Source organism: Callithrix jacchus, chromosome 6 (assembly GCF_049354715.1).
Source record: "Callithrix jacchus isolate 240 chromosome 6, calJac240_pri, whole genome shotgun sequence".
NCBI lineage: Eukaryota > Metazoa > Chordata > Mammalia > Primates > Cebidae > Callithrix > Callithrix jacchus.
In genome coordinates, this window is record NC_133507.1 from 50,296,818 (window position 1) to 50,322,352 (window position 25,535).

A 25,535-nucleotide genomic window follows, 5' to 3' on the forward strand; every position below is an offset into this window, starting at 1 on the left:
AATGGCAGTTTGCCAAACTAGGTTATAAAACTTAATTTCAATCAGGATATTTTGCTCAATCAATCTGAATATTAACTTATTGGAAAAAGAGTTTTATGTCCAATCCACATCAATGTGACCCTTCAAGTGGTTACATTTACATGAAAAATATAACCTTGGAGCTATGCTTTTATAATCAGGAAAAATATCGACACTAGCCAAAAATGCTTGTGACTATCCATGCTTCTTTCATGGCTGGCTCATTTTCTACAACTGCATGACAGAGCATGTAGAAGTATGCAAAGTCAAACCTAGGCAGAAGGGCATGTCAAGCAAATGTCAACCATCTAACCTGGAGAAAGGGTATGGGGAACTGAGAACACAGCCTCCAGTTGTATGCTTATGCAACACACTGTATTCTATTTGGCATCTATGATTCCTCTCTAGAAAGGAAGAAAAGCAGATGGATGATTCCAGAAATAACATTTGCAGTGCTGGCATAATTACTGCCACAATAAATAATGAGCATAACAATAGCACATTTCAGTGAAGTGGCACTGTCTGCTACCCAGAAGCATGTGAAATCTAATTTTTAACTGTAACAGCAGCAGCAGTATGGAGAATCTCTGCATACTATATGAAGTCTTGTGCTACCGATTTGAACTGTGGGGAATAAGTGATAATATCACAGTTATTACTTATTAATTTATCTATCAAAGCTACTGATTGCTCTTGTATTACGTTTTCAGTGATGTCAGTAAAAACAAATTTGAAACAATTCAATTTTCACGGATTTAACATAGAAATATTCAATTTATAATTATCTTTATACAAGCAAAAAAAATTTCACATTTTCCTCAAATTTGTAAGACTGAAAATAGTATGATTCATGCTCTGTGTGACCAACATATGATCAATATTTTACTATATAGTTCAATATATATTCTCATATAGTCATTTTGGCAAGGGATATAGATTATTTCCTTAAAATGTGACCTGTAAAAACAGAGTGCAGGAAATATTATATCCTGAATATTATTGTTCTAACCAATTTACTTGTATCCTGTTAAAGAAAACTGAACATCAAGTTCACTGGTTTTTAATAGTAATCTCATTACCATCATCACCATCATTATAAATATAATCATCATCATCTCCTTTCTCCAGTTTCTTCCTTACCCAATGGAGCTGGTCCATCATTTAAAAATGTGTTTGCCAATACATTAACTCCTTTGCCCCTCTGTCTTTCTGTCAAACTCACTTACCCATTTGGCAAGGCACAAATGCTGGATAAATCCTATCACCCATGTTTTTGGTGCCTGAAACTCAACAGGCAGCTATAAATTGTTGGATAGGATTACATAAAAAGCCAAAAATGTTCTGCCACAAATTCGACATCAACACTACTCCAAAATACCGCTACATATTTGTGATAGAAAATTGTCCAAATCAAAATGGAATCACTAACACTGGGGGAAAAATAAACAAACCTGATGAATAGTGCAAGAGAAAGCCATGGGGAGAGGTTCTCATGCTTGTATGCCTTCTAACAAAAACTATCACAAAGGACTATAAAAACCACAACTATACACAAAGGCACTGCAACTTTACACACAAAAATACTTCTGCAGCCTGGGCAGCATGGTGAAACCCCAGTTTTCACACACACACACACACACACACACACACAAAGCTGGGCATGGTGGCACGTATCTGTAGTCCCAGCTACTCAGGAGGCCGACGTGGGAGGATCACCTGAGCCTGGGAGGTCAAGGCTGCAATGAGTCATGATCTGCACTCCAGCCTGGGTGACAGACTGAAACTCTGTCTGAAAAAAAAAATCCTTTTGCAAGAACATCTGTCCAGCAACTACCTGTCCAACCTCAGTCAGGCATTACCCTTTTTATTAATCTTTACAGCCAAGGACAATGACTTCAAAAACAATTACGTGATCCTTCTCATTTTTTCCCTTTAAAAATGTTTATCTTCTTTACCTCCCTGAATATGCACACAGCTTACTATGACATGCGTATTCCCACTGCAATGTTCTACTCCCTAAAGCAAACAATCTCATTCTTTTAGAGAGCCTCTCTCTGTTATTTAGGTTGACAGTGATAATTTTACTCTTCTATTTCCCACAAAGAAAATTTTTAATCACCTCCACTCTATTCAAACCACAGATCCTCTTTAACCACTACCCCTGCAATTTGTACTATCAAGCAGATGGCCTTTTGCTCTCTATGAAAAAAAGATACATCACACAGTAAGTCCTTCAAACTTCTTATTCCTGATTTATACAAAGTGTACCTCTGGACTCATCCTAAAACTGCTCCCATAAAATTTATAAAATTAATCAGGGAAAAAAGAAGGGGAGAAATGAAAATATACTAAGCTTTTGGCATGTTAAACATTAATCATTAGGTCAGCTGAGTTTCACCTGCTTCCTCATAGTTGCTTGGTGCATACTGACCTAGAATCATGGACCCTGTTCCAAGATTGTAATTCCCCTTACCTGCTCTATGGATAGCAACTTAAACATTATGAAACATTAAGTTTTCTCTTTGAGACATTCCTTCAGGTCCTACATACTGACGAAACTACTATGCCAACTGATGTGAAGGACGTCACTGACTCAGCTGGTCTGAGGAGCCCCATAAGATGCCAACTCACTAAAGAATGCAGTTTCCACATCCTGCTGATTTCATCCCCCTTGCCTCAGCCAATCAACAATCCCAGTTTTCCAGCCCCTTACATGATCCCTTTAAGAACTCCAAGACCAGAACTCCTCAAAGAGATGGGTCTCCTCCCATTTCCCTGCAGGAATTAACTCTTTCTCAGCCTTATCCCTGCTGTCTGTGTAACTGGTGCGTTACTAGGCAGCAGTCATAGGAACACCTCATGGTCCTATGGCAATCCTGGCCATCCTTCTTCCTGCCACACAGGAGGAGCTCTCCCTCTTTCATTCTAAAGTGAATCTCTTCTATTGTGCTTTGATTCTGTTTACTTTCACCTTGTTGAGAACTCCATAGTATTAATTATTCTTTCTCTCTTATGTATTCAACTTCTCCCTCTAAATAGATACATTCCAGCATTCTTTAAACCTCTGTGGGTTTTTCATAAATGAAAAGAAAGAACAACTATACTTGACCCCTATAGGCTGAATTGTGTCTCTCCCCTCAAAAATATATCTGTTGAAGTCCTGACCCCAAGTACCTCAGATTGTAACCATATTTATTAGGAGAGAGGGTCTTTAAAGAGGTAATTAACCAAAAATAAGGCATTTAGGGTAGACCCTAATCCAATATGACTGGTATCCTTATAAGGAGAGAAAATCTGAACACAGACACGTACAGAGAGAAGAAAATGTAAGTGAAGACAAGAAGATGGCCATCGTCAAATCAAGGAGAGAGGGTAGAACAGAGCCATCCCTCAGGGCCCTCAAAGGAACCAATCCTGCTGACACCCTGATCTCAGAATTGCAAGAAAATAAATTTCTGTTGTTAAACCACCTAGTCTGTTTGCTACGGCAGCCCTCACAAATGAATACAAACCCTCTTCCACTATTTACAGCCATTACTCTATTTCTCATCTTTTCTTCAGAGACAGATTTATCAACCACTTCTCTATACTCATTGCTTCCTTCACCACACACCTCCTTTTCATTCCTAGATTTACTCCACTGTTGCTCCTGTCCCTGCCACTCCATGCCCTGTGGTCACCAATGACCTCAATTTTGTGCTTTCTAATAGACATTTTAAGTCCTTTATTCAACCTTTCAGCAGCATTTGACAGGGCTGTACCTCCCTCCCTGAAATGCTTTCTTCCCTTGGTTTCCATGACAAAGAACTTGTCACACTTTTTCATCTCTGGCCAGTCCTTTACTGCCGCCTTCTCAGGTGTATACCCCTCTACCTTGCCATTCAATGTGAGAACTTCTCAAAGCTCAGGTTAAAGCACTCTTCTTATGGCTCTCAACTTTCTCTTTGGGCAATTTTTATTCACATGAATGCTTTTAATTACCATTCACACACACATGACAAACAAATATATCCCAGCCTAGACTTCGACATCTGAACTTGTTCTGGATTACCCTTCTACATCTTCTCTTGGAAGTCGTAAAGTAACCTCAAACTTAACAAGTCTGAAACCTAACTCATGATTCTCTACACTATTTTGCATCCACAATAATACCCAAATCTGGCCCAATGTTCCCTAGGTGGGCAACACCATTATCTTCCAAGTAAGAAACATGATTCATCTCTAGTATCTTCTCACTCATCCTAATCCTACTCCCATCACTCTCCTTCTTGGCACTTGGCATAGTTGCAATTTCACAACTGTTTGTGTCTTCATGTAATTACGTACCATGAAGCAGGAACCTTATTTTTACTCACCATCACATTGCTGAGCCTACGACAATGTCACACGAGGAAGACATTCAGTGTTTTTTGAATAAATGAACTAACAGATGTTATTAACAGAAGACTCATTATGTGCCAGGCACTAAACATTTTATAATAATTATCTTAATTCTTGTAACGGTCCTATTAAGTACGTAGTATTGTTGCTGCTGTTGTTGTGGTTACTGTTCTTGTCCTCGGCTTACTGAAGAGGAGACTATGACACAGAAACTAGCACTTTCAAGCAGCTTGGGAGCGGTAGAAGAGAGTAGATTCAGATTACTTGGGTTCAGAATCTGATTTTTGTACTGCTCTGCTATTCTATCTTTGTAGTTTTCAAAGATAACCTCAAGCTAATTGGCTAAAACTTCCTGAATTTAAACAAACTCTTTAACTTATGAAGTCCACAGAAAAAGTCACATATAATTAACGTATGCTCAGAAATCTCCAGTTTATATGTGGTTATCATATAATAAATTCTAAATCCTTTTGCCTGAAATTCAACATCTTCCATGACCCAACTCCCTTCCTTTCAAATCTTTTTTCCCATGACATTCTGATGCTCTAATTTGAGGAGTCATGAACTAGATCAATTGTTCAGGCCAATTCTGGCCTACCACTTGTTTTTGTATAATAAATAAAAGTTTATTGGAGAATGGCCACACACGTTGGTTTAGACAATGTCTGTATCTCCTCTTGCACTATAATGCCACAGTTAAGCAGCAACAGCTGCAAAAAAGACTGTATGGTCCACAAAGTCTAAATGTCTAGAATTTTACAGAAGTTTGCCGGCAACTACGCTAGACCTCTAAAGTAGAGTCTAGTTCAAAAGAAAGGCATATAATAATTACCATTGATTCAGAGCTGGGTTCTTTCCAAACACTAGACTTTCAAAAGAGGTACTATTATTCCTGTTTCAATTAAGCAAAGAAGGCAGAGAAGGAAAGAGACGAAAAGAGGAAAGAAAGAAGACAGATAAAGCAAGGTTCAGGTAGGTGAAGTATCGTGAATGGTCACACAGCTAAGTGTTTCCACTTTTTTTTTTTTTTTTTTTTTTTTTTTTAATCACACTCTATGACTCAAAAAGGCCATCCACTTTCCACTGTGCCTACTGCTTCCTTTTTCCTCAGCAGAATTTGGGATTCCACGATGCTATGATTTACTCACGGTACTCTTCATCCTCCACAAAATTCGAATTCTTTCAAAATCTATCACTGCCTGGTAAATCAGATACATTCTAGGAAGACAATCTCAAATGCTACTTCCCCCACGAAGTCGTCCCAGATTACCTGCAGCTAGAGAAATAATCCTTTCTTTAAGTGCCCATAACCCCTCAGTCATGTCCTTGTGACCCTTAACACTTTCTCTCTTTAAACTTATTGAGAGTAAAAACCAAATCTACCTTTACAGCCTGTAAAAAACCTACCACAATGCCTTTGACAAAGCAAACACTTAATAAACATTTTATCTAATGAGTGAATGAATCTAGATTTAAAAATTAGGATATTTCCAGTTTGTATTTTTAAATAAAATATCTGAAGATTTATTTTCTTATTCAACATAAAAACCCAGAGTGTAATCTAAATAACACAAATGTCTTCCTTTAGTGTTGATTTTAGCCTACTTATAAAAATCAATTGTAAAAGAAATTAAAATTCCTAATAATTAAATGCATTTAATATTTTCTATCAGTATCATAAAAATTTCAATATTAGGATCGTTTGAATTACATGTGTTTCTTTTCTAGGCTCGAAATACTCTTCACAATACTTAAATTAACCAAAAAAACTAAGTTATTAGAAATTAAGAATGAATCAAATATCAATAGTCAAATTTTATTTATTACAAGAATACATTGATACCACTGATGTTTCCAATGACCAGTTATTTTTGAAGTTCATTCTGTTACACTAAGCTGAATGCTCAATATCATCACTGTAGAAATATAACTTTAATCCAAATACTATTTGTAAAACAATACATAATTTAAAACAGTTTTAGAGTTCAATTTGATATGTTCTAAGGCTCTCTGTATAGTATATATAAGACTTAGTAAAGAGTCAGTCACATAGTAGAAACTATAAGGAATTAAAAAGAGTTAAAGATATGCAAATCAGACACCTACCTGCATCACTTTCTGCTGAATCTCTTCTAACTGCGTGCGCTTGCTACGTTGCCTACAAACTTCCTGGTAGCGGGTATATTGCTCTCGCAGTGAATCTAATAATTTCATAACCTGTGGCTGTGCAAGCAGTTCATCATCCATAGGAGACCATGACACCCCTCCGTCTGAGCCATTAAATCGACGCTGCTGTAATTCGGATAACAATTCATGTCCTTTACAAATAAAAGATAGCTGAAATTAATATCTGTAAAGAAATACAATTCTTCTCAATATTCTCAATTCTCAAAACCTATCTGTCTACCTATATATCTACCAGGTTATAAATGCAATTTAAAAATTTATGTATCACAATAAATATGAAAACTGCATGTATTAATATGTATATGTGTGTATGGGTGTGTACATATATACTATGTAAACTAGATAGTATATTAAAATGCTATATATCATAAATATACATACCATAGAAAGACTATACTACATATTTAAATATGGCATATATATTTTTTCTATCAATCACATTTTTGTTATTGGTGAATTCATTACTCAGGGATACTGTGACAAACATTCTTATTTCCCTGTCAAGCAAAATTATACTGTGGGATTTCTTTCCGATGGTACTAATCCAAGTCATATGTTATAGGATTTCAGTATTAATCCATATTCTCAATCATAGCACTTAAAGAAAAAGGTGACAGTATAATGAACGATTAAAGGAAGAAAGTATTTATTACAAGTACAAAACAATATTTATATAATCTCTATAAAAATCTTCACAATATATTAACTGTGAATAATAATGGGCCATCCCTTAATATTTTCCTCGTGGATATCATTTCCATTAGAGAAGCAGGACAGCATAATGTTTGAAATCAAACTGCCTAGAAAATACTCTGAAATTAAACTACCTAGGTCCAAGTCCCAACTCCAGCATTTACTAGCTGTGTAACCTGCATGAGTTACTTAACCTTTTTATGTTTCAGCTTTCCCACCTTTAATTTGGGATGACAACAGTACCTATTTCACAGGACCGAAATGAGTTAACACAAGTAAAGTGCTCAGACAGTACATGGCACACAGTGGCATTAGAATTATGAGCTATTATTTAAAAAAATTGATTAGAAATAAAATTGGGGTATTTCCACTGGAAAGAAATGACAATTTGGTTCTTCTAGAGTTTGTGAAACTGCTACTGGAAATATCTGGGTTGGAATATACGTATCAGGCAGCAGTGAGTACTCAATGCATGTAGGGCTTTGCAAGGTGGTGTTTTTACATCGATGACTGTAAAACAGTAGAGCTAGTGGCTTTGAATTTAGCAATGGAGAGAGAGCTTAATAGTTATCTGGTCTCAGCAAGTTATTTTCTATCTCTAAGCCTTAGCTTCCTCCAGTACAAAATAGAGAAAATAATACTAATTATCTCAAAGGCTTGTTAGAAGAGTGAAAAATGAAAATACATAAATACAATGTCTGGCACTTAAGGAATGTTCAATAATTCTCATAGCAACCCAGTGAAATAAAAATCTTTATGTTCATTTTACAGATAATAAAATAAATCCAAATATTTTAAGGGAGAGATCATTATTATTAACTTTTAAAAATATTATAAGCTGGGGTTCCTCCCACTCCCACCCTGGGCCACACAGCAGGAGATGAGTGGCAGGCTAGCAAACATTACTACCTGAGCTCTGCCACCTGTCAGATCAGCGGCAGCATCAGATTCTCATAGCAGCACAAACCCTATAGTAAACTATGCACACAAGGGATCTAGGTTGCATGCTCCTTATAGGAATCTAATGCCTGATGATCTGAGGTGGAACAGTTTCATCCTGAAACCATCCCTCACCAAGTCCACAGAAAAACCGACTTCCATGAAACCAGTCCATGGTCCTGAAAAACTTCCCTTAAGTTCCTTCCACATGTATCACATTCATGCTGAATTAATGTTTATTTAATTAACCAATCAATCCAGTTGGTTTACTGGATTATCATCACAAATATTTTCTAAATCTTACCTGTCTGAAGAACTGTTTCAGGATCAACCGATGGAAGAAAGTTTAAATCCACAGACCTGGAAAACACCAAAGAAGTAATTTTCAAAAGGTATATTTCTATCAGCATAACTTTAAAAATTCCTTTAAATATATAAAATCAAAACAGGGCACAAAAATATGAAAATCTGAAGCATAACCATTCTACCATGCTAACTTCTCTCAAGCATAAGGAAGCCCATTAGGGAAAAGTAAATACTAGTAGCCAGAGAAATGACAAAGAAATAATAAAATATACTACTTGGAAAAATAGGTTATTGTTGTCAATCATAATATGATTTCAAATATATCAAAGAAGTCCATTTAGTATTTATCCAATGAATATATGTTTCAAAATGAAGTTTGTCATATAGTAATCCAGAAATGTAACATTAAAAAATGCATGCAGCCATCCTCCAGTCAAAACTTTATTTACCTATAGCAATCTTTGATAGCTGTGAATACTCTGTCTTACATTCCAGGTGTGTGTGTGTGTGTATGTGTGTGTGTGTGTGTGTGTGTGTCTCCCTGTGTCCTAGCAGTTGTATTCTCTTCCCTATTTTAATCACACTTCTTGTGCAGCTGGACATCTGCCTTTATTTTCCTAAACACATAGAGGAAAGAAAAGATAAAGGAAATAAAGGGGACAAGGACCTTGCTGCTGTAACTGACCAGTCTTGTACCAAATTTTTCAGTTTTTATCAATTGATCTAGGCCCTCAGGTCTTGTGTAGCTAGATGCTTCCTGAGAACTGACATAAAGAAGACTGAAGAAAAAAAAGAAGGTTGATACAACAGAAGAGACTCTATTAACTGGGATCTGGGGTTTAAAAGAAACTAAGCAATAATGAGTTTCTTGAGGAGGAACTGGCAAATTCAAGATTTTGATATTTCATGTGGTTGTGCAAACCAGCACTTCCCAAAATATTTCCCAAAACACTGAACAAGGTATGTTTTAAAGAAGCAATTAAACAGGTTTCTTTGCTGCACTGCTTCTTCAGAACCTGAAATCTGCAATATTCACAGTCATTCTCATAGAAGGAAATATAGTCAACAGCATCAAACTCTTTGACCATGGACTCATTTTCTATAGGCACCAACATGGGATGTCTTTCCCGAGGAATATAACTAAGAAATATCAGACTTACTCTGATGGACTATTAAAAAGCAAGGAAGTTCAGCTAATTTTCATCAAGTAGCTTGTGATATTTTCAATTCCTAAGCCAAAGCATATATGTGTGTGATATCTACAAACACACAATCATGTATTTATTTACATATGCCAAATTTTATAATTTTACATTTTTATATGGCATTGGTAGGCTAGGAACATTCCTAACTGCTTGTGGCAACTTTAATCAGATTTACATTCAAACCATTTGTTTTCACATTTTGACTTTGTTTTAATCAAGATTTTCTGTAAAAACTATGATCTTACACTTGAAAACTTTTATTATGTGACTATATTTGGAATCATGGAATAACAACAAGCATTATATCAAGGTCCCACTGTGTCTTCAAGGTCGGATTCAAAGGAGACAGACAGGATTACCAGGAAGACAAGGATTCTTTCACATTTCCTAATGAAAAATTACGGTTCTAGTGACCAGTAATAATCAAGTGGCATGAATAGCTAATTTCCTTGCTAAAGTGCTTTTTACCTGAGGAGAGGGAGTTCGCCTACTGACAGAAAAGTGAAAGTTGACAAGGTTGTAAAGTTCAAGGGAAATCTGTTAACATGATGAATCTAGGTAGTTACATTCAGATAATACAACTCAAGTATTACTTCATCTCATGTCATAAAGCACTAAATTCCTCAAGTCTAATTCATGAATATCACATATTTTACAAGGACAGGAAAAGTTCTACAAGCTAGACATTTAAGTGCTAATGTAGTCAAATACGGTTATAATAATTGTATCTCAAACTGCAACTTTTTTCATATTCTTAACCAGCAAAGAAGATAACTTTAAAAAGGTAGAAAGTTGTTTCATTTGAAAATAAAAAATACATTATAAATTTAAAAATGGCAGGGCCGGGTGCAATGGCTCACACCTGTAATCCCAGCACTTTGGCAGGCCGAGGCAGATGGATCACAAGGTCAAGACATCGAGACCATCCTGGTCAACATGGTGAAACCCCGTCTCTACTAAAAATACAAAAAATAATCTGGGCATGGTGGCACGTGCCTGTAATACCAGCTACTCAGGAGGCTGAGGCAGAAAAATTGCCTGAACCCAGGAGGGGGAGGCTGCGGTGAGCCGAGATCGTGCCATTGCACTCCTGCCTGGGTAACAAGAGCGAAACTCCATCTCAAAAAAAAAAAAAAAAACTTTTGTGAAAAAACTTGATTCACACCAGGATGTTTTACATGTAAAGCAAATTCTCATGAATATTGTGTCAATTTTGATTGAATGAACACTTGTTTACTGTAGTTCTTTTAGCTTGCATTAACTACAGAGGTATCTTGTATCAGATTAATTATAGTTTTGCAAGGATATAATTGCATCCCAGTAGTCACCTACCTTTCTTTCTCTTGCTGATTTCCTTTATCACTTCCATTGTTAATCAAAGCAAGTTCATCTAACAATGATGTAGATTCCTTTGTAAACTTCTCAAAAACCTACAATATGAGTTTTATTAACATACTAAGAACAGTTTTAAAAATTAATATGTAATAAGGACTGTCAGTTAAGAGCAATAGAATTGGCCAGCTAGGATTTGTTTTCCTTCCCCAGTAGTCAGTGCAATTCTACTACCAGAGCACAACAATGTACACAAGAGAAGACAAAACTGTTTCCTAAAGCAATGAATAGTTTCATGGATAAAGAATTTTTTAAATTTAAATACATCAATAAATTATCTTCATTCCCCATTCAGATAAATGTTTGAGAAACATTTGTATTGATAACAGTTGTAACTATGTAAATGTAATTCAGAACTTTCTAAGTCTCTATAACAGTTATAGAACATTTCTTTATGTTATTCTATCACCAACACGTTTGTTTCATAGAATAGTTGTTATATATATGCATATAGAATTAAAAATTAGTTATCATTTTAATGATTTCTTCAAATATTTCTGAAAAGGAATTTGGGAAGTCTGTTTAAACAGAAGTAATAAAGTGGACAATCATTTGTCTGATATCACTTTTTAAATATGGTGGAAATAGGCTGGGTGCGTTGGCTCAGGCCTATAATCCCAGTATTTTGCAAGGCCAAGGTGGGGGGTTGCTTGAGCCCAGGAGTTCATGACCAGCCTGCGCAACATAGAGACTCCATCTCTACAAAAAATAAGCCTTTGTCAGTCAGGCATGGTGACATGCACTTGCAGTCCCAACTACTTGAGAGACTGAAGTGGAAGGATTGCTTGAGACCAGGAGTTGAAAGTTGCAGTGCACTGTGATCATGCCACTGCATTTCAGCCTGGGTAAGAGTGCAAGACCCTGTCTCTAAATAAATAAATTGGGTGGAAACAGAATTAGTTATCCATTCAGAGATAAACAAAAGTTTACTACTCTACAATAAAATTAGCATTTAATGTAAAATGAGTTAATATGACGTTTGTTCTTTCTGCAGTTCAATAAAAAAATCGTTCAATAAAAAAATCAAATTACAGAGTAGCAGATTTCAGAAGTCTAGACTGCCGAAGATTATATATTTTTACAAATGAAAATGTTTAATCTGTCAAACTGCTCTTCAAGTTGATAACTCAAATAAATGTTTAAATACCCTGTGAAAATTGTATAGCAACTAGATCCTCTCAAGAAATTATGCTACTGTTATTCTGCTTAAAATAGTTACAACTTCTACTAATGCTACTAATGACAGAACAGTAATAGCTAATACTTATACAGTCCTACTATATCATGCCTGGTGCTATTCTAAATGCTTTATAGGTATATTCATTTCACTTTACCCGTAATCACACAAAGGGAGGTACTGTGATTTTCACTATATTACAAATGTGGAAATCTAGCCAAGGCAAGATTAAACACATTGTTGAATACACCTAGCAACTGGCATCAGGATTCTAATCAAGTAATTCTGACTTCATAGTATTTGTCTATTGTGCTATAATGTGGTATGCACATAATTCTCCATTTTTGTAAAAAAAAAAATTCTAATAGAATAAATTGATAAAGTTATCAAAATATCTTATTTATATGCAATAACATTTTATCTCATTGAATATACCAACCAGTCTCTTATTTAACCAGTCCATGTGATCATAGGTAAGACTCCCACCAAAATCTTCTGTTAATTGGCATGGTTCTATATAACGAGTCAATTTGTTGGCAGACACTAAAATAACCTATAAAAAGGGAAAAAGAAAAAAAATAAGTAACCCACTATTAAAGTCCATGAAAGTAATGAGTACGTAAAATTAGGTTAAAATATGCAATATTGTTTCCAACATGATGACACATTATCATTTACTTAATACAATATTTAAAATCAATTCAATAAGTTATAGATACCTGATAAAAAGTAAATCATCAAAACCTTTTTCTAATACCACATTTTTAAAACAACAGGTACCATTAGCTCAGATGAAATATTTTCAAAAATATTTTATCAATATTTCGTTGTAAAAAAAAATCAATTCCTTAATACAATTATGTAATAAACAAAGAATTTTCACATCATCTTAAAATTAGCAAAGGACACTAAAATGATAAGCCCAAGGAAGTGTAGCAATTAAAAAGTTATCCATTTTAATGTTTTTCCAATGTTTCTTTGATTACATATGAACAAAACAAGTCCTCCAGTTTTAGAGTATAATTCACACTAAGTTATCCTAATATTTAATTTTTAGTAAAAATCAGGAGATCTGAGTATTTATAAACTTGAAATGTAAATATTAAAATGCTAATCTTTTAACTCTAAACTTAAAAAGATTTCAAATACAAATTAAGTACCTAAGAGACCACTGCAGAACTAAATAAAATTTCAGTGAAGATACACATGAATATGAAAGAAAATACATCTATGGAAGAAAGATATTCAAACAGTAGTGTCAATACTAAATGATATATGGAAATGTGAATTTATCAAAAATAACTTGATAAGAAAAATAATGTGTCTGGCTGGAAAGAGCATCATTCCCACCCTAAAAATAACAAAAGCCAGACAATCTCCAAGAGTATAACTTTTTTTTGGAACTCCTAAGAAAGCTGAGGTTACAGGGAAACCAACTAGTTTGAAGTTGAAGAGAAGGCAGGCATCACAGAGAGAATGGTGAAAGGGGAAACTACTGAGCAGATGTGTGAAATTTTTTGGAACTCTTATGTATATTGATTACGGCAAAGATTATGTGACTATATGTGTTTGTTGAATCTCATAAAACTATATGTATGTTAAGGTATGAATTTTACTTCATGTAAATTATACCTCATAAAACTGACTTAAATTTTTTTTTTAAACTTAAGAGGACTTGTGGAAGAACTCAGAAAAAGAAAGAGACAAAGAAAACATTTAGAAACAGACACAATATGAAAAAAAACGTATACCCATACATACTGTATATGAAGTTATAATATAAACAAAAAATAGGGAGAAATTACAAGACTGCTTTGCTGAACGATGGAAAATTTCATCCTCAGAAAGATACGAAAAACACTGCATGAAAACTCATAGAACTATGAACTCTATCAAATTTGAGTGTCCAACAAATTGCTATTTTTAACAACACATTAAATGGAAATTAGTAGTCTTAAATATTTATATGAGGAAACAAAGCCTAGTGAATAATGAGGTGAGTGATCCATCTAAGAAGTTAGGAGGAAATGAATAAGCCCAAAGCAAATAGAAGAAGAGGTGAAAAATCAGAAATAAACATAAATTAAGATATTACAGGGGCTCAAAAAAGCCAAAGCTTATTTCTTTCATTAGAAAAGACTAATAAAATCAACAAACTTCTGATATGATGAAGCAAAAAAAACAAAGTACAAATAAATAATGATAACAATGTAAAGGAGAATATAATTCCATTGATAGCAATGGTTTAAAAGATATTAAGAATACAGAACAATTTTGTGCCAATAACTACAAACTTAGAAGAATAGATATATTCCTACTAAAAAGTCTGATTTATCAAAACTGACATAAGAAAAAAAATACAGAACACCTACAACCTATGAAGTGGATCATTAGATTCTTTACATTTTCAGTCATTGTGCTGATAGTGACAGTTTTAGTATTGCCATCCTGCGATAACTTGATGAGGAACAAAGCCAATGAGCAAACTGTGATATTGTAATTCTGCCATCCCCAACATCCTTAAGAAAATGGGATTTTCAGCAAGGGAGAAAGGAAGATGTGGGAGGGAAAAAGCATCTTTACCGTGCTCATTTTAAATTGGAAGTATCAGTTTAAACTCCACAATGTATTTCATCTTATATGAACACACACACACACACACACACATACACACACACTCTCTCACACACACACACACACACACTCACATGTATGTGTATTTTCTAGTTGTAGGAGGTTTGAAAATAGTGACCAATTCTGTAGAAATGTATACTCCTAGCATCCAGATTGTGATCTGCGAGTACCATTTTTCATAAAAAAGAATCAGATTTTGTTAAAATAGCATTAGTCAAAATAATAATAATAATAATTTAAAAATAAAATAAAAGGAATCAGGGCTCCTTGGAGAAATGGACAAATACACATGATGAGTGAGCTTGGTACATCTTACCCAGAGATTGAAAAAGCTATCAAAGACTGCTATGGTTGTGACAAAAGGACCTGAAAAGGTTTCCACTGGCCAAAAAGGTTTCCATTGGCTAAAGATGTGAGAAGTTATACATCGATAATAACAATAAATGCTACAAATTGAAACATTAAATATGTTTAAATCAATGAGTGCATACTGATATAAAAGAAATAATCACCATTGGACTAAGCTAGAGAACACACTTACTATAATGAAAACCAGACTGGGCACAGTGGCTCATGCCTGTAATCCCAACACTTTGGGAGACAGAGGCAAGAGGATTACTTGAAACGGGGAGTTTAAGACCAGCCTGGGCAATGTAAGAAAACCCAATCTCTACCACCTCCCGGCACCGTACCCCCCCCCCCCGCCCACTGCCAACAAAAAACAAACAAACAAACAAAACCCAAACAGGTGTGTACTTGTAGTCCCAGCCACTCGGGAAGCTGAAGCAGGAGGACCTCTTGATTCCAGGAGTTAGGCTACAGGGAGCTATCATTGCATCACTGCATTCCAGCCTGGGCGACAGAGAACCCCACCAAAGAAAGGAAGGAAAGGGAGGAAAGAGAGGAAGGGAGAAAGGGAGGGAGAGAGGGGAAACCAGCAAATAAAGAGAAACAAGCTTTTATTTCACCTTTCATATATAAACTGTATTACTGGATAGAGAAATAATAAGTTTCTCATTATAAAATTATTCCAGCTAGTAAATGAAGAAGGAATAATAGAACTAGATCACCATTTTACAGATTTTAATGAACTGAGGTATCTAGACACTGAACATCACAAAAAAGACAACTATTACAAGTCTCATGATCAAGGAACACATCACTACCCGTGAAGAGCCTTAGAAAAAGAAAAATTAAATCTAATGATTGTCTAAATCCAACTATCAATTTACAAAAACATAGAGGTTCAAGAAGACAGAAGAACACGTAAATTACACCACAGGGATACTTGCTGAAATATACAGACTACTGGAAACAGTATAGGGCAAACAGTCTGGTCTCTTCAAAGAAAAAATAAATAAACTTACACAAAATCAACAATCTGTATTACTGATTTCTAGCTCACTGTAGCCTCTGCCTCCCAGGTTCAAGCGATTCTCCTATCTCAGCCTCCCAAGTAGTTGGGACTATAGGTGCATGCCACCATGCTAAGCTCATTTTTTTTTTTTTTGTATTTTTAGTAGAGATGGGGGTTTTACTATGTTGGCCAGGCTGGTCTCAAATTCCTGACCTCAAGTGATTCTCCTGCCTTGGCCTCCTAAAGTCCCAGGATCACAGGCGTGAGCCACTGTGCCCAGGCCACAACTCCTTTTTGGGACCCACAAAGAGGTGTTTGCACTAGGGAGATTAAACACAATCAGATCACAAAGAAGAACTTTTCCTTTCTCCAAAAATGTCAAGCAATATATTAACTAGATATATAACTATATATACTAAGAATGAAACCAAGTAACATGTATATATTCTATGAGGAAATAAATTACTTGTTAAGCTGAGCATGAATTCACACCTGAAAAGATAAAATCCCAGAGCACTCTCCTCTGAAAATGCAGGCCAGACATGATGTCTCATGTTTGTAATCCCAACACTTGGGGCAACCAAGGTAAGAAGATTGCTTGAGCCCAGGATTTCAAGACTGCAGTGAGCTACGATCATGCAACTACACTCAAGTCTGGGGAACAGAGTGAGGCTCTCTCAAAGAAAAGAAAAAGAAAATACAAAATATAAAGATGGTCTTTTTGCTTCTCAATTGAATCTTATTTAACATAATATTCTACTTATACTGGAGTGCCACTACACCTTGACACTTGAGTTCAAGCGATCCTCCCACCGCAACTTATCGAGTAACTCGGACTATAGGTGTGCACCACCATGCCTAATTTTTCTATTTTTTGACCTAGGCTCAAGCAATACTGCCATCTTAGCCTCCCAAAGAGTTGGATTACAGGTGTGAGCCATGGCGCCTGGCCTTAAATAATATATTATACAAAGATAAAAATGTAAGACCAATTTTTATTTTTCCCACCTAACAAATGATATTAGGATCTTCAGTTAATTTAGAAATAGTTATGTAAAATATAATGATTTATCATAAATCATTTATGAAGTTACCTTTCATGTTGAATTTTAAGATTACATATATATCACAATCAAAATGGCATTATGCTTTCAAAAACAGTGAGGAAAAGCTATTTTCATGACCTGATATTTGAAATTTTAACATTTATACTTTTAAAAAACAAAACTTGTTTCTGTAGTTTTCATTTCTTTCTAAACAACTATATATGAGAAAAGGTTTGCAGTCCTGGACCTAACTCTTTGAATATGTAAAGTATTTTATTCTCCAAAAATGAAGAACCAAATTTGATTTCATCACATTGTATACTATCTATTGTACCATTATTTTTAGAGTACTAATGACATCTTGATATGCTACATAACAAATTTTATGAAATTGGTACAATTTAGACATTTGGTAATAATTGTCTTGAGGCAAATTTATAGGATTATCATTCTTATTCCTTTTAAGCTGTTGTATATCAATTAGCAGTGACTTTTTTTTTTTTTTGAGATGGAGTTTCGCTCTTGTTACCCAGGCTGGCGTGATCTCGGCTCACTGCAACCTCCACCTCCTGGGTTCAGGCAATTCTCCTGCCTCAGCCTCCCAAGTAGCTGGGATTACAGGCACGCACCACCATGCCCAGCTAATTTTTTGTATTTTTAGTAGAGACGGGGTTTCACCATGTTGACCAGGATGGTCTCGATCTCTTGACCTCGTGATCCACCTGCCTCGGCCTCCCAAAGTGCTGGGATTACAGGCTTGAGCCACCACGCCCGGCCCAGCAGTGACTCTTAACGGTTCATTATTCACCATTGATTTGAAATTGTTTAATAGAGGAAACAACCAAATTGATTATGATTTCCAGCTGAGTGATAAATCTGAGCAACAACAAATCTCTCAAACTAGTCAACTAATAAATATCTGAAAGTTTTCAAATTAATATATTTTAAGTAAAAAATACTTATATTTTAAAAAAGGCGGTATTGAAAATATGATTCCTCCATTAAGGATATAAATCCCCTAGAACAATTTAGAAAATGATGTAGGAAAATGCCAAATAATGTTGTTCCTGGCTGGGAATACAAAGTTTAAAGAGAGACTGATATTTACTTTGATACTAAAATATCAGACTTCAAGCAGTAGCTTATATTATCTTACAGTGATTAATGCAGTATGTCACTGATGTCCAAAATCAAGTTTCACAAAATATCCTTCTATAGAGAATACAATTCATTTATCAGAAAAACTACCTAAATCTCGGAAACAGGCAAAAAATTATTACTGGATGTTCTTTCATGCAGCGGTGGGATTATATCTTCGACTGACTCTCAACAGGTATTAACCTCTGTAGGAGTAGAAGTTAATTTGCAGATCTGTCTAGAAGAAAGGTAAGTAATTGTTGCCTAATGAGACTGGTACATTTCTGTCCAGTGGTATAAGAGATAATCTCAAAGTTTACAACTTATGGATCTATAGAACAATAATTAGTTTTGTATCTAATTTGGCTGGCAATCTTATCTTCCTATAAAAACCATGAATTTCTCAAATGCTCTTTGAACTACAGCTTATAAATTATTGGTAACCTTATTATCAATTAACTGAATAATGTATTTGACTTATGCTAATTTTATATTTGCATGTGAGTCATGATTTCATCTCTAGGAAAATGACACTTTAACAAATGCTTAATCAATTTAAGAATATGAAATCGATCGAATTCTGACTTTCATCAATTATTTTCAAATAGCCATCTCCATAAACATTCTAATATGTATGCATACCCATACAATTTATGAAGAAAAAGGTTACTGGTTGCATTCAAAGTAGCTACCATTTTACTAAGTAGAAATCTAAATTTCAAATGTATCCTCACACTATCAAAGAAATCTGAAATCTAATAGTCAGCATAAAGGGAACAAGAATTAAAAAGAACTATAAAAAAGAAGGGGAAAAAAAGGATCATTACCCTGCACAAGCATTTCAAACTTGCCAAGTCTGTTGAAAGGCAATAAAAAACATGAATTTTTTAAAATAATAAAGCCCTACATAAATATTACTTTCCTCATTCATTTTATATACGTTAGAGAAGTCAAGACAAGACAAATTAAGTAACTAAACCACAATACTGTATTAACTAGCACATACCATGGTTCAACAAGTTTGAAGAGTATTTACCATATAGTCTTTAATAAAACATTTGTGCAGGTTTTCTTTAGTCTCAAATTTAACTCATAAAAAGATTAAAAACTCGTTTCTCCTTTACTCTCATTCTTCCTTCTGTGACTATAATACTTATCCTTTCCTAATAAAACATTCCCCAAGAACCTACCACTGAAACTTTCACTTTGTAGGCACTGACTGAGATGTTTTATTGTTATTTCACTTTTGCTAAGAATGTGTGTGCAAGATCCAAAATGAAAATCTGCCTTTGTATGTATTTCTGCACTTAGTAAAGATTTGCATGTATATATATGTTCAAACACATGCTATTTTGATATGTATGTCTGCTTGTACCTGTTTGTTGAATATTTTTCTCACTCAAAAAAAAAGTACCATTTTTAAAGATATAACACACTTTAGAAAAAGAGATTACATTTACCTCAAAGCCAAGTCTATCCTTTTCTTTCCAAAAACAAAAATGTGTTACTTTCTTATCCCAGAATTCATCTGGCTTTACCACACAAACAAGGGACACCTCAGCTGGAACAACATTCTATAAAATACAGAAAAATAATTAAAAATTACACATGTAAAATGAATAATTTACTGAATTTATAAATTGCCAGTCAAGATTAAGCTACATAAGAGACTTTTGGAAAAGAATTAAAATAATAGAGAAGAAATTCTCTAAACTTCAAAACATACATGTCAATAAAGAAGTACTTGAAAGACAAGCTGATTTAGAAAACACTTCAAATAAACAATGCAGCATAATTGTACATGTGAATCACTTTTTGTTTTATTGTATCTCTTATAGTTTATATTAAACCGTAAGAGTTAACTTTTAGTTGAGAAATTCTTAAATTTGTTTTTTCTACAATATAAAAATTTTTTTCTAACACAATCACCTTGGAGAATTTCTTCAAAAGACGTAAAATCAAATTTCTCACCAAAGAAAGTGTTTTATCAGTCAATGTACAATGAGGCCAAGATTTTAGATGATTATTAACTTGAAGAGGAGGATAAAGAGCTAATCTTTGACAAATACAATTTCACATTTACTTGATATGATTATTTATACTACCTAATGAACTGAAATGAACACTTATTGATTTAATATATTTCACATATATTTTATCAAGTCCCACAGAGTCTAACTTTAAAATGTATCTTAAATCCAACAAGTTCTACTGCCCACATTGTTAACACGCCAAACTATCCAGCTTTCTGAAATATCATTGTAACAGGCCTCCTTGTTTGACTTTTTCTTGTACTCTGAATGAAATTCAAACCTCTTACTAAGACCTACAAGGCACTCCAAGCTCAGGCCCCTGTTGGCCTTTCTGATCTCATCTTAACACTTTCCCCTCCTAGCTCACTCTTCCACAACAGCCACGCTAACCTCATTGTTCCTGCAACATGAAAAGTCTGTTCTACTTCAGGTCTTTGTCCATGCTATTTTCTCTAACAGGAATGCCCTTTGCCTTATACCTAGGAGTGCTCCCTCAGTTTATTTAAGATTCTGTTCAAATATTCCCTCTTCAGAGAGGCCTTCCCTGTCCACCCTATCTATAGTGGCATCATCTGATTCAGTCTCTTTTACTGCTGTATTTATCTTCATAGCATTTATCAGCATGGGCTGTTACATTACTTACTTTAATTTGCTTAACTACTTATTGTCTAACTCTTCAAGTAGAATATAAGCTTCCCAAAGGCGGGTACCTTATCTATCCTGTCATCCCTCTATTTCCAGTGTTTACAACAAAATATCTGAAATATATAATAGAATACATGCTATAAATACTTGTTGAATAAGTGAATCCTCACTAACAAGTGGATCTCATTCTCTTAATTTTACAGAAGACTAATTTGAGCTTCAGAGAAATAAAGTCACTTGTCTAAGATAACAGAGTTGAAAAGTCACTGAGCTGAACAGAAACTACCTCTATCTGACTCTAAAGTTCTACTACACTATTTCACATGCTCTGAACCTGGGTCAACACGTTCTTTCTGAAAGTCCAGATTATAAGTATTTTAGGCTTTGCAGGCCATAATGTCTCTGTCGCCACTACTCAGTTCTATCAGGATAGCAGGAAAGCAGCCACACACAATATACAAATGAATAGGCATAGCTGAGTTCCAATAAAACTTTATAAACTCAAGAGCCCAACCTTCGTTCTAACCATAAATGGCAGCACTGAATAATTATGATAATTACTATTACTATTATTCAGGGAAAAATAGAAAATCTTTAGAGGTAAACATGCACACATCATAAATCTAGCATCTACTGCAACAAGTGAATTATGACTAAGGTAAGTAAAATAAATTCAACAGTATCAAAACTTTTATCAGAGGGGCTAGGAAATATAAGATAGAATTGGGCTTTATTCACATACTACCTTGTAGAAGATAATTATTTCAAAATCATTGAATATGAAAGCTGTGAGAAACAGGAGAAACCAAGCCCCTTATTTTAGAGAATACTAGTTATAGACACTGTGGGGTCTCAAACGACTGATCCCAGTACCTTCCGAGATGAAAGCAATGAATGATTTCATATGTAGAAACTGTCTGACTAGGAGTAAAGAGGCCATTGCAACTTCTGAAAATGTTAACTATTAATAAATCCAAAAGTTGTTAAAATACCTATCAGAAAAGAAATCGCAAGAGGGGATTAAATCATCCATTGATTGTTCTTCAAAACTGCCATTGATCAAAGTCCAGTTCAAACAGCAAGTCCCAAACAGCTCATCTGTGACACAGTTGAATAACAGGATGAAAGGAAGAACACAAGGTCATAATTAATGGATTTCTTACCTAATAGTTATTTTAACAACTTTCACAGAGAAGAGTTAATTCTCAAGGTTTGAAATATAAAAGTGCTGGAAACACTATTTTTGTTTTCAAAGAAAAAGTTATTTTAGGATACCAATTTGTGTTCTCTTAAAAACTAATGCTCCAGAGGATATGTCCTTTCTAACACAAAGAATGATTCTAGCCTGTAATCCCAGTGATTTGGGAGGCTGAAGGAGAAGGATCACCTGAGCTCAGGAGTTTGAGACCAGCCAGAGCGATATAGTCTCTACAAAATAAAAAAAATTTAGCCAGGTGTGGTGGTGCTCACCTCCAGTCTCAACTACTCAGGAGGCTGAGGGAGGAGGGCTGCCTGAGCCGAGGAATTGGAGGCTGCAGTGAGCCATGCTACTGCACTCCAGGCTGAGTGACAAAGTCAGTTCCCAACTTAAAAAAGGGGGGTTGGGTAGGGGGTTCTAATGATGAAAAGTTTAAGCTAAACATTTAAAAAGAGTGAAACAACTGGGTAGAAAATTCAGAGACCACCTCAGATGCATGCCACTGGTAAATATACACTTTAAAATGGATAAAGTCAAGGCCTGGTGCTTACTTAGTCTATGCTAAGCTCCAATTTTAAGTTATTTATAAAATCCTTGAGCCTCCTGACCTTCTCTGTAAGGTTGTAGGGCCAAAATTAAATGAGATCATTTACATACCAAGCTTAGCACAGTACTAGAACCATGATAAGCACGAAAACTAGAACTACAACCTAAAATTACCACTTTGTTCCTATCCCTTGAATCCCTTTTTCCCAATTAACCTAAATAAATGATAAAACATTAAGGACCATTCTCCTTCGTTATAACTTAAATTTTAAAATTATATTCCTTTCCACAGAACCCTAAAGCAGCTATAAATTGTCAAATTCATTTAAAATTCTTGATCTTTCTTTCACTATCACTAATACCCACTTAAGTGAATGATCCCATGTTAGTGCCAACTTATATTTCCCAATAACTTAAATTTTAAAATTATATTCCTTTCCACAGAACCCTAAAGCAGCTACAAATTATTTGTCAAATTCATTTAAAATTCTTGATCTTTCTTTCACTATCACTAATACCCACTTAAGTGAATGATCCCATGTTAGTGCCAAATTATGTTTCACCCAGACTGGCCTGCCATTAACTACTCTCATTGTACTTACTTCATTTTTGAGCTATATGTAAGTCAAGAGTCTCTGTGAGAAAGGCCGTCTTTACTTTCTTTAACTTAAATTAGATAATTCAAATTTTACCTCGCTAGAAGTTCTCAAAAGTCATTGAGTTGAACAGAAACGACCTGTGTCTGACTCTAAAGTTCTACTACACTGTTTCATATGCTCTAAACCTGGAGTCAATACATTCTTTCCAAAAGGTCCAGATAATAAGTATTTTAAGCTTTGCAGGCCATAATGTCTGTTGCCACAGAAGGTCAGGTGCATGAGAGCAATCTGCCCCCTACATCACTCAAATGTTTTATTTTTCCTTTTCAAACCATATCTTCAACACCCTTAAAATAAATCAACAAACATCTACTGGATGCCTACACTACATGCCAGGGATAACAGAAACATTCTGTGAGAAACATGAGGAAATATAAAGCAGAAGACTGGCATTGGATCTCGAAAAGTTTGTAATCGTAGATGTCTATTAAATGTTAATTTATGAGGGGATGAAGTCCCTGAGGACACAGTTGTTAAGTAAGTTTCTTCTGGGCTATAAATAAATAATAAGATCATCATGAATCCTGATGCTTTATGTAGGAAATAGGGGACTAGAAGAGAAAAAACATGCCAGAATCACCTGAGAAGTTTCTTCGAACTGGACTTACCCAATCCTACCACTTACCTATAGTTTCAGATTGGGATGCAGAAGGGAGAATGATACAGACACCAGAGCATGTAAAAGCTCCCAGGTAAGTCTCATAATTTCAGTGCTCACACTTTTAAAATCACTGGCCTCCTTTTTTAAATTACTTAAACATGACATATTATTTTCATTTACAAACCTATCAGACTAGAGTTGAGATTTATTTTACTGCTTAAATTCAAACCTAAGGAGTCAAATTTGAACAATCCAATAGTGGTAAGTGCATTTTTAGAACTCAGTCACTGCTAGGACACCAGGTATACTCCAGTAAATTAAATGCATTTGCCATTTTAACCAGGATCTGTTGTTGTAAAATAAAAACCACTTCCTGATGGACAAAACCAAATTTACCTGTAGCATTACAACTACTGTTTTCACCACGTTCCACTGTGATTTCCTGCCATCCACAATGACGGTAAATCCTCTAGCCTTACACTTCTCACTGAAACAAAACGAAATTACAGAGCATTGAAACAAGCTCCAGATTTTGTTCTTCATAATTCTAAACAAAGAAAGTTTAAAAGTTAATTGCGTATGGAGTAGAATTAATCTCATTTGGTTTAGTTTACATTGTCAATAAATAAAATTCTTCAGAATATCCTTTCCTTTTCTCAAGCAATTTATTTTTCTCATTTTAGGAAGTGTTCACAATTTACAAACTACGGTGGCAAGAAAATTATTCTAAAAACATAAAAGCCAACAGCTTAAAAGTGAGGACATTAAAGCAACATTAAAACACTACTACTAGCCTCTCAATTTCTTCATCTGTAAAATGGGATCACAGTGAAGTAAGTCATTAATCGCCAAGGGTGTTATATATTTCTTGTCTCGCCTTCCTGCCAGAAGTTTAAGATTTGTGAAGTGATAGTTCAATACAGATAAAAAATAAAGAAAGTTATTAATAAACCACAGTAATGGGCTTCTTAGAACTCTTCTGGAGAAATTTAACGAGATGAGGTAGAACTTGCTGATTAAAAAGCTTGAACGGACCATGTCAAATCCACTTCTGCTCTCACTTTTGCATTCTCAGTCACTTGACCAGCAGAATATTATCTTCAGTGTTGGAAAATGTGTTGTTCCTATATCATATTGGGTGATTCAAGCATTAACAAAACACTTCCCAGAAGTCTAACCTAATAAAACACAACTGCTTCTGGAGGAAAAAATTCCATTCTCAAGGCCAAAACTACATATGCATTGTTATTATGACTGTTTTACTTACCAACTTAATGTGAGGATCTCAAATGCCCTCCTTCCAATACAGAAAATGGAACTACAACTTTGCTTACCAGAGCAAGATTTTGATTGTGAAAACTTTCCCCATCCAAACTGTTCCC

The 25,535-nt window shown here is 34.8% G+C and overlaps 1 protein-coding gene across 10 annotated transcripts in view; it reads right to left on the minus strand.

Moving 5' to 3' along the window:
* SESTD1 (SEC14 and spectrin domain containing 1) overlaps positions 1-25,535 on the minus strand; it is a 158,352-nt gene that overhangs the window by 65,054 nt on the left and 67,763 nt on the right. For 7 of the 10 annotated variants that reach the window (XR_013518855.1, XR_013518856.1, XM_035304431.3 and 4 more), the window contains 6 exons: positions 24,550-24,640; positions 19,932-20,045; positions 12,737-12,850; positions 11,061-11,158; positions 8,522-8,577; positions 6,505-6,716 (listed from right to left, as the gene is read on the minus strand). Coding sequence is in view for 8 of the 10 variants with exons in the window: in XM_035304431.3 (XP_035160322.1) it covers positions 6,505-6,716; positions 8,522-8,577; positions 11,061-11,158; positions 12,737-12,850; positions 19,932-20,045; positions 24,550-24,640 (685 nt within the window). In the remaining 2 variants the exon portion in view is untranslated. The remainder of the gene's footprint in view (positions 1-6,504; positions 6,717-8,521; positions 8,578-11,060; positions 11,159-12,736; positions 12,851-19,931; positions 20,046-24,549; positions 24,641-25,535) is intronic. The other 3 variants (XM_078327327.1, XM_078327328.1, XM_078327329.1) reach the window with 1 other exon arrangement.